At 34.4% G+C, this 10,376-nt stretch overlaps 1 protein-coding gene across 1 annotated transcript; it reads right to left on the bottom strand.

Moving 5' to 3' along the window:
* Nucleotides 1-3,841: 3,841 nt before the first annotated feature.
* On the bottom strand, nucleotides 3,842-7,515 carry LOC143632243 (serine/threonine-protein kinase BSK7-like). Its single transcript, XM_077100809.1, has 10 exons — nucleotides 7,389-7,515; nucleotides 7,064-7,278; nucleotides 6,448-6,583; nucleotides 6,220-6,353; nucleotides 6,037-6,142; nucleotides 5,385-5,470; nucleotides 5,110-5,298; nucleotides 4,874-5,026; nucleotides 4,589-4,702; nucleotides 3,842-4,236 (listed from the first exon to the last, which is right to left on the bottom strand). Exons 1-10 carry the CDS (start codon nucleotides 7,465-7,467, stop codon nucleotides 3,979-3,981), a joined length of 1,470 nt encoding a protein of 489 aa, XP_076956924.1. The 5' UTR covers nucleotides 7,468-7,515; the 3' UTR covers nucleotides 3,842-3,978.
* Nucleotides 7,516-10,376: the final 2,861 nt, after the last annotated feature.

The following is a 10,376-nucleotide window of genomic DNA, read 5'->3' as shown; positions in this document are numbered from 1 at the left end:
CTAATTTTGTATTGAGGCATATATATATTAAACTTGTTTTTTTTTTTTAAAACAAGTAATTTTGTAAAACAAACAAGGGTATTTAATTCCCTATGTTATGAAAGTAAATATTTTAAAATAACATTTTCCGCTACAAACTTTGATAACTTGACAAAAGGGGTACCAACTGTGAGTCACACACCTAGGCCCGAAGGCGGGGTGTGACAGAATAAGCATAAAAAATTTCACTATCAGTTAACATGTGACAAAAAAAAATGCACATAATTAATAGATCTGAAAGAAAGAGTATTGATATGCACCATAATCAATCTATTATTCTCCGTGATTGCTAAATTATGTCACTTTAACAAAAGTTATCAATACATATATAAAAGTTTATTGTATAGAATTAATAGTAAATATAATCAAAGGGGATGAACTATTTTCGTATTGCTTAGGGTAAAGATGAATCATGATACCTTCTTTACCGGTCACTAATAAACTAAAAACATACAACACAAATTTACACACAATAAAATGAGTTTCAAAAGTTGTGCATGTATTCTTTTATTTTAGTTTTTTTACTTTATTTAATACTAAAAAATTATAGATATTTCATTAATATGGAATGTTTAAAATATTTATTAATTGTTTTAATTATATAGTTATGACTTTCAAAATTGAATAACAATAATACCACTTAGCAAAAAATAGGACAATTAGGTGTCATGCGGCATAACAATGATTTTTGTTTATTATAATAGTAGATTTTAACTACGTTTTTTGATAGATTTATATTGTTTAAATTTTATAACTCTTAAATAAAAATATGTCGGCTATGTACATAAAAACCATCAAAACTAATTTGTTCATATATACGTTTTGCGTTAATTTTTATTTTCTCACATCCACACTCATGTGTGAGTTCCATACATGAACGAAATTTGTTCATACTTCTTTGCTAAATTGGCCTCATATAATCCAAACTATGTTTGAATTGGCAAATATAAGTCCCAACTATTGAAATGGCAAACATAATCCCAACTAAACATATGGGTGCAAAATTAACAAAAACTTAAGCGGTCGTTAGTTTTGTGTGATGTGGGCAGCTAAGTTGCCTCTTAAATAGAAAAAATCTTTTTTTAAATGAGATGGATAATGACATGGCTTTTAATAACTTATCCCTCACGTCCAACCTGAACCCATTTACACCTCCGCCAAATCCTTTGCTCCGGCCACCGTAGCCAACCTTGGACCGGGTTTGACTTCTTGGGCTGAGCCCCGATTGAACCGATTCGTAATGCGGCTTCAACGGAGACGAAACCTAACCGAAGGCGAATCGTTCCCACCGTAATAATATGCTTCTTCCCTTGTTAACTCAGCCCTGGTCGACTCCTCGGAAGCCAAAACCAAGAGCCTCCAAACCTCCTCACTCCTGGCCACAGACTGCCGCCACTTCCGCCGGAGAATCAACACGATCACCGGCACCAACACCACAATAACCGGAAACCGAAACAGAAACCCTGACCCTAGTGCACTTTGACCACACATTTACACAAATTGATAACACATCCTGTAAAACAACGGTAAAACCTTAATTTGATAGCAACAATCATATATGATTTGATCAGATGAAGCCGTCATAAGGATCGAAGACGCTGCTAGTTTTGCCGTAGAATTGATGCTTGCGATGTGGACTGCGAATCATATACGAGGCTTGATGATTATGATTATGGTTATGATTGTGTAGTTGGTTTGTAATTTGGGGATTTAGGTTTGAGTTTGAGAATGAGAATAGAATATAAGTATGTTACAAAACAAAAGAAAAAGATAGGAATATATAACAAACCATAATAAGAAATAAAATAATCAAAGAAAGAAATGAAGAAAAGAGAAGAAATAAAATGAAGAATGGAAAATATAGAGGAGAACTCCATCCCACATTGGTGGAGGAAAGGAAATGGAAGGCTTTCACCATGGTATAAATAGGATTTTTAACTCTTGTCCCACATCGCTAGATTACAAAACTTGTAAGCTTTTTATAAGGAAGAGAGTTTACATGATAATATTCTTATGTGCCAAATCACACCCCGTAATCCTAGCGGAGGGTGCGGAGCACCCGACGCGACGAGCACGGGCTTGACCGAAGTGCGATGGGCGCAATGTGGCTCTTTGATGGCGCACTTTGCACTTCGCACGCTCGCATCGCCAAGGGTCGCCTTAGTGTTTTTGCACCTTCGCGATACGCGAATGAATATCCTTAAGCTTCTTCGCGATACGCGAAATTGTGACGTGAAAGTTACGCAGCATTGACACGTCACCTGACACGTGTCGAGCTACATGGCATAGCTAGGCTGACTCGACAACCCTACTGCAACTTCGCGATACGCGAAGATGCTCAAATTCAAGTATAAATAGGGCAGAAATCTGGACTTCACAACTCGTTCAAAAATTTTCTCTCTTCTTAAAAACTGGTATTATACCCGAGTAATTGTAACGGTACCTCTCCGATCGAAAGGAACTTATATCACGAATCCAAAAGCTCTACCTTAACAAGGTATGACATTGTGCCATTGTGTAAAGTTTCATGTCTCGTGATTATCGTTATAATTATGGGTTTATACTAATATAGATATACTACATTGTGCTTAATCTAGGTGCTTAACTCACATTTGCGTAAGACAACTGATTTTCAAATGCTGTCATGATACTTTTCTAAATCCATTAAACTCATGACAGATAGTCCAAATATTTTCAAACGATTTTAAATACATTACAGTGATTAAGTCTCTGTAGACTTACGGGATGGTTACTACTGGTATTGTGGGGTTTTGTATACAAGGCTTGCCTACTGGGCTATTACACGTTACTTATTGGACAAGTGTTAGCCAATAAGTAATATGACCACAGTCACAGATACGGTCGAGTGACAAGTACCTTTCGTTAATTTGTAAGCAGGCAGATATAAAAACATCTTAATGCTGCAGCTGTAAAATGTGTCATTTATAAATGAATGTACTCACCAGTATTTCCTGCTGATCAAATATTTTTAAACATGTTTCAGGTGACTTGTTAGAGACAAAGGAATGATGCCTGCGGGCTTCCAACTTAAATAAGTGGCTTGTCACCAGAATAAATAAATATGTTTTGTAAATTAGGGTTTATCCCTATAAAACTTATGTTTGTATAAAAAATGGGTATTTATCCTAGTTTATGAAATAAGAATTATGGTGTTTTTATAACTCTGATTAATTTTCCTAACAACGGTTCTGATGAAATATTCCGCTGCAAATCATTTTAATAAACACCGATACCATCATTCAACGTTCGCGGCTCCCCTCCCGGGGTATAGGGGTCCGAGGCTGTGACAGAATAGAATAGCATCGAGAGACATGACTTCATTATATTCCTTCACTTCCTGGGCTGCGCCGTCAGCAAGTCAAGAGACAAGTCAGCGGCCACGTCATCAAAAACTAACAACCGGTTAAGTTTTCGTTAATTTTGCACCCACATGCTTAGTTGGGATTATATTTTGTCATTTCAATAGTTGAGACTTATATTTGCCAATCGGACATAGTTTGGATTATATGAGACCAATTTACCTAGTTTTAACTTCATAAAAATTTAATAAACACCGAATTCCTTTTAATGAACAATTTAGTTTATTCCACGTGTTCTCGCAAAAAGAAACTATGTCCGACCTAGAACCCTCCCGACAATACAAAGGACCACGCCCATGACAAAGCGTGACCAAAGATTATGAACCGCAACAAATCAAACCAACCCGTTTCAAAAACTGAACACGAGAATAAGAGGTTAACTTTTTTTACACAGAATAGACACCAAGTTCTTGCTTTATACCCATTTCGTCACCAAAAAAAATTGCCAACTTTTTTCTTTTTTCCAATTTCATTCTCTTAACACCATAATTAACATCAAAATCCCCGCTCACTGTTTGACCATCAAGTCAAAGTCAAACACATCAAGTCAACAACTTTATCACTGGCCATTTGTGGTGGCTGCAGTCCTCTTGGCTTCAAGGGCTGCACCCTCTTTGAGAGCCGCTTGTGCTTCGGTTTCCATTTTAAGCGCAAAAAGCGAGGCGGATTGTAGATATAACGCGATGTGCCAAACGGGTGACACCACTTGCGCCTGCATTGCATCATTCAATGCTTCTTGTGCCATGTCATTCATGAGGTAACATAGACTGCGTCTTGCGTAAACGGTTGGTGAGACCATTGGTCCGTACTCAATGAACTGCAAAAATACCAAACAAGGATATTTTAGTCTTTTTTACAATATAAAATATTTGTTGACCTGTGTGCATCATGAGTTATACAGAAGGGTATTAATTTCGGTGACTGAAGGGTATTTTAGACTTTTTAGTGGTAGACAGAAATTGCCAGGGTGTCAAAAGACCCGTGTATTTATTTGTGTCAAATACATCAACCCTACCCGCACACACTTAAAATCTTATAAGCTGAACACGACCCGTTTAACCCATTTATCTAACGAGTCCCACGGGCTGACGGATTCTAATAAAGTTCATTGTCATTATCATTATCATAAAATTTGTTAATTATGAAAAATATGAAAAAGAGAAACAAACCTGAGAATAACACTCTATTGCAGCATTGAAATCCTTGTGTCGGAATGCCACATCACCCTTTTTCTTCGAATTTAATGACTCTTGCATTTGATCGGTCCACATTTGAAACGAGAGCTGTTAGGGTATATTACATGGACAGGTGTCAAGATCCAAATTTAAATTTTTTAAAAATATAAAAAAGATTGTGAGTCCCACTTTATTCTGTCACAAAGGTCCCACCTTATATGAAATTGGACATATGAAAGTGGGACCCTCAACTTTCACGGTAATAACTAATAAACCAACCTCATTCGTTTGGCCTTCATCATCTTTATACGAATGCGTTTCCAATATTTCATGTATTGCAGTCAAATCCATTCTCAAGCAAGCTTCGCCAAGTGGTGAACGAGGCGAGAATGAAGTCGTGGCCGGGATCCCCATCAAGATGTGTGACGGAACCTATAAAGAAGTTATCGAAGGGTATTTTAGACATTTGACTAAAGTCAACTTTTTTGTGCTAAGTCAAAAGATATTCTACTAGCCTCGGTATCTTTTTGAAGAACGGTCAAGGAGGACACTAGTGACTTTGAATTCGGACGTTCACGAGGCTCATATTGCAAACAACGAGAAGCCAAACGCACCAACTCGGTTCCATCATCATTAGAAAATTGCCCTTCTAAACATGAATCTGTAAGCATTTGGAGGTTTCGATCTCTTATCAAGTCAAGAGCCTGAAATTATAAACTAAACATCACCATATGTAATCGTGGTTATAAAAATACACAGGCATACGGAAAGAGTGGAGACGTATACTTACATGGCTCGGAGGAATGTGCTTCCCGCTAAGAAGGTCAAGCAAAAGAGTCCCGAAGCTATATATCACACTTTCAGGCGTTACTCTACCTACAGGACGAAAACATAATTAAAAAATAAAAAAAATAAAAAATTAAACTCATGTAAATTTAAAGTTGAAAATCGGCGCCTATGACTTGACTTTAAATGTCAATGCATCTTTTTCACGATCTAACTAGGAATCATGTGGAAACCAGATCGTATAAGTAAACATTGAATTTGTGTTTTGGCATCAAAACAATGAGCTTGCAAGAATTGACAAGATTAAAGTTGAAAATAATACCCGTTGACCATAAAAGTCAAAATACATCTTTTTTCACAATATAACTAGGAATCTTGCGGTAACAAGAACGTATAAGTACAAGTTGAATTCGTGTTTTGGCATCAAAACAACGAACGTATAAAAAATTGCCAAAGGTAAAGTTGAAAATAACACCCTTTGACCAAAAAAGTCAAAATTTATCATCTACTCAATACATAACTAATAAATGTAAACTCAAAGACAGTAAATGCAAGATTCTTGTTAGGGCGAGAAAACAATGAACTTATTAGTTATAAAAACTCATATCAAAATCATTCAAATAATAAAAAAAACTACATTATCAACAAGAACATACCTGTTCTCAAATACTCGGGAGGAGTGAACGCGAGATTCGTGCTATAACTTTTTCCATCCCGACTATTCTTCATCAACCCAAAGCACGAAAGTCTAGGATTACCTTCCTGCAAGAACCTTATGCGTTAATAATCAGTCTTCATATTTAATAATGGGAAGAAATTTTTTTTATTAAAACTTTGACCTCATCAAACAAAACCCTATAAGCATTGAGATCGTGATAAAGAGCACGCCCTTTACTTATGCAATATTCAAGAGCTTCCGCTAAATGTAACACCACTCGTAACCTCATTGCCCATTTCATCGGTTGTGATTCCCCTGAATTAATTAAAATAAAATAAAATAAAATAAACAAACAAACAAACAAAATTGTGCTTATTCTTTTTGTTTGGAAATAATAAAAAGTACTTACAGTGAAAAAGATGTTTTGCAAGTGTGTTATTGGGCATATACTCAGCAACTAGTAACCGTTCATCGTTTTCACAACAGCAACCGAGAAGATTTGCTAGCCTGACGTTACGAAGTTGGCCAACTGCTTTTGCTTCTTCCTGTTGTTTAAAGACAAATTCCCATATAATTAAGAAGGATAAGAGCAATCAAAGTTTAAAAAAAATAAAATTGTAATGATGTTTTATGTCACATATAAGCCTGGCAAAACAGATGGGGCGGGTAGGGGTCGGAACCGGTTCGGTTAAATCGCCAGGTGTGCTCACACGGTCAACCAATATAAGAAAATCAAGATTCACATTCTTGAATAAAGAAAAATACCATCTTGAGTAAAACAATTTACATGAATCTAATCAAGAACATGAATTAAAGATTCATATGAAAATTCCGGTTTTGCCCTCTGATTTATGACCATAAACTACCATTTTAAGTTTTTTAACCATCTGTCGGCGTCTTTATGGATTAAACTTATGAAGGAAAGATGTTACAACTATCTTACTGTTTTGTTCATTTATGTAGTGATTATAACAAAAATTACACTACATATAAAAATATCCTATAAATATAGTGATTTTTCATACCAAAAACTGTCGGGAATCAGGCCAGGCGGAACGATTAAAACGCTTAACTGCAATCCTCACTTGATTCTCAAGTTTCCCTTTAAATACAATATTTGGGGCCTTCTCACCATGCTCAGATACAATGTTTTGAACCGCAAAACCTGACGTTGCATTTTTAAGTTGCTCAAAAGTAAACTCTTTGAATGCAGGCAAATTACCGCTTTCCTCTTCATTACCTGTATGCAAAAAAAATAATAATAAATAAATAACAACACTTGAGTTCAAAATTCAAATTATTTGAATAAATTCCCACAAAAAAACATTAAAGAGGCGCGTTTATACATACCGTTATTTGGATCCTCGAGAACCGATGCCTTGTTTGGCGACACTAGACAAGGAACAAGCTTGGTGCAAATAGAACCCATGTTGCCAAAAGTAAACAACACCTTGATTTGACCAGAATTGCAAATGTTTATAAATATTAAGATTCATAACCAATTTAAAAAATTGATCAGATCAATCAATCCAATTAAAATTACACTTTCAAATTTCAATCGAGTATATTAGTTAAAATTAGCAAAAAATAAAAGTAAGCTAAAAATATACAAAAATGAGTGATCTTGGACAAATTTCATAGGCTTTTTTTTTTTTTTTTTTTTTTTTGCAGCAGCAGAAACACTTTGATGTTGCCAGTTCCTTAAATGGATTCATGCTTGATCAAATTAAACAAAACAAGCAATTATATTACACATGCAGAACACAAAGATTTTCACAAGTTCATATCAGAATTCAATTTTCAACAGATAATACTAATACTATAACAGGATCTTGATTTTGTGCAATGCTCTTAAAAGAAACTTTAGGGTTTCAGCTATTTAGTATATAACACATAAAAACCAAAATCAACATGCAGGATTCAATCTTTAACCATATAGAGCAAAACCCAAAAGGGAAACACCAAAATTAGCATTAAAAAAATAATAAAAATAAAAAATAAAAACAAAAAAAACTCACCTTTTGTTGCAGAACTTTCTTGTTTCTTGATCAAAGAGAGAAAAAGAAAATGTCAAAGGTCACCACTTTATGATTCTAATTAAAGAAAAAAAACCCTAATTTTGACTTTAAATCCTCTAAAAAGTCAAAATTAGAACCTCTTTACAAGATCAACCCAAATCACATTTTGGCATCTTGGATCAAGATTGACCTCCAAACACATAATCAAGAATACCCACTTCAAATTTGAGACTTGGGTTTAATAAAGACTGAGAAAGTAGTGATTTTTAGGGGAAATTTAAAAAAGAAAAGAAATGGGTTTTTGGGGAGTTGATAAGATTTTGAAGCCTAATTACCGGATCCTAGATTGATTGATATATTGGAGGGTAAATGACTACTGCCAGAATCAGTATCTTCATAATCTTCTTGGAAGACAGCAATGCAAAGGCAGTTGGCCTTTTTATAGTTTGTAAACATGCCATCAATCTTTACATGATTTATTATTAACTTTTATATTTTTACGAAATATAAATAATATTATTTTTCTTAACGGCGTTTGGACCGAGGGAGTCCTCCGAAGATGGCATGTCAACCATCCATCAAGAAGTAAACCTATCAATTTGGAAAATCACTCTTGAGTCAAATTTCGAATATAAACTTAAAGATTTCAGACCTTAACCATCATCCTCAAGCCATTGGACTAGAAAATCAGTTGAAAAATAAAATATTGTATATACATTTTTAATGGCAATCTACTGCACCGTATAAATATTTACACAAGATAGGACGAGGAGCTCTTCTTAACGGAATGTTCTTAGAGGCTTATCATGTGAAGATTATATTTTTCGTTTTCTTTACACATATTAAGAGCGTGATAAAAGATGAAGGGATCAAATCCTTGTAAAGTGTAGTATACTTAGTTGTCTCAAAAATACATAACACACTTTAAGTTAATGATATAAAAGTCATATTTGATATTGTTTTTTTTTTCGTGTGATAATATGATTATTATATCGAGTTTTTAGAGAATATATGAAAATAGATTATATCTATAGACATTGACAGGTGATAAATCTCACGTCTCATTTCATATAATTCTGCTATCCTTAGTCTATGTGAAATTTATAAATAAAACTAAAAATAAAAAAACTCCAAATCACTCATCCATCTTATTCTTTAAATTAATCTTTTATCTTTATAATTTAAGATAAATTAGTATTTTGACCCCCCAGGTTGGCCGGGGGGGGTGTGAAACCATGGCCAAAGATCAAAACTTGGTGATAAAAAACCGCGCGTTGCGTTGGGTAGGTGATAAAGAAAAAAAACACGTAAATGTTTCCAACATGTAACAATGGAAGAAAATCGTAAATGATTGAAAATGTTAACCCTACTACTTGCATCAAAGAAGCGTGTTGCGCCGGGTTAGTGACAAAGGAAAAGTAACTGCATCATATAACACATGAACATCTAAGAATCAAATAAGTCGCGTTGACCATAAATTTCACAATCCAAAAGCTATATGTGTAAGTGTTTAGGTATTTACAGATCTACCATTGTTAGCACCGTGTTATGTTGAACTTTACAAAAGATATACCCAGTCATTAGGGCTGAGCATGGTTCGGTTCGGTTATTAGGCAAAACCCAAATCGAAACCGAAATAATCGGTTATTTGAATATGCAAACCGTTCAGTTTTTAGTTTTTCGGTTTCTTGGTTAATTTCGGTTTCGATTCGGTTAGTTTCGGTTTTTTTTCAATTATTGTGTTGACATTGCAAAAAATAAAAATAAAAATGAAAATGAAAATGCATATTTTAAGCTTGTATAAGAACGTGTTAGAGTATCACAGTCCACATATATTGAATTCAATACACAAAAATAGACACGTATTACGTGGAACTATACGAATACAAAGTTTCTAAATAGAGTTTAAAATTAAAAAGCATTAAAAGTTTTGTCCCGATCTTCATTCATCGTCATATTTATTTATCTTAAAAGTTTAGTCCATTTCTCATCATCTTGATAATCTTTATAATCATCAATCGGTTTGGTCCGGTTTTTTTCGCTTTTTTAAAAATGGATAACCGAATCGAAAACGAATTTTCGGTTTTTCAAAAAAAACAAAAAATTAACCTTCGGTTAATGCTTCGGTTCGATTTTTTCGATGTGGTTTTTTCGGTTAATTCGGTTTCGATTCGGTTAATTCGGTTTTCTATTCACCCTTACCAGTCATTTCCTACCTATGTTATTCTAACAAAATACGAACACCCCAAGTCTTGATTTTGGGAAAAATTAACTATCCCAGGTCTGAATTTCCCAAGTTTCCAAACGCTCCCAAGTTTCC

Source organism: Bidens hawaiensis, unplaced genomic scaffold, assembly GCF_021521415.1.
Source record: "Bidens hawaiensis isolate Kalapana, Puna unplaced genomic scaffold, B.hawaiensis_p1.1 tig00006386_1, whole genome shotgun sequence".
Lineage (NCBI taxonomy): Eukaryota > Viridiplantae > Streptophyta > Magnoliopsida > Asterales > Asteraceae > Bidens > Bidens hawaiensis.
The sequence above is the reverse complement of the archived record's forward strand: the minus strand, read 5'-3'. Positions and strand labels throughout refer to the sequence as shown.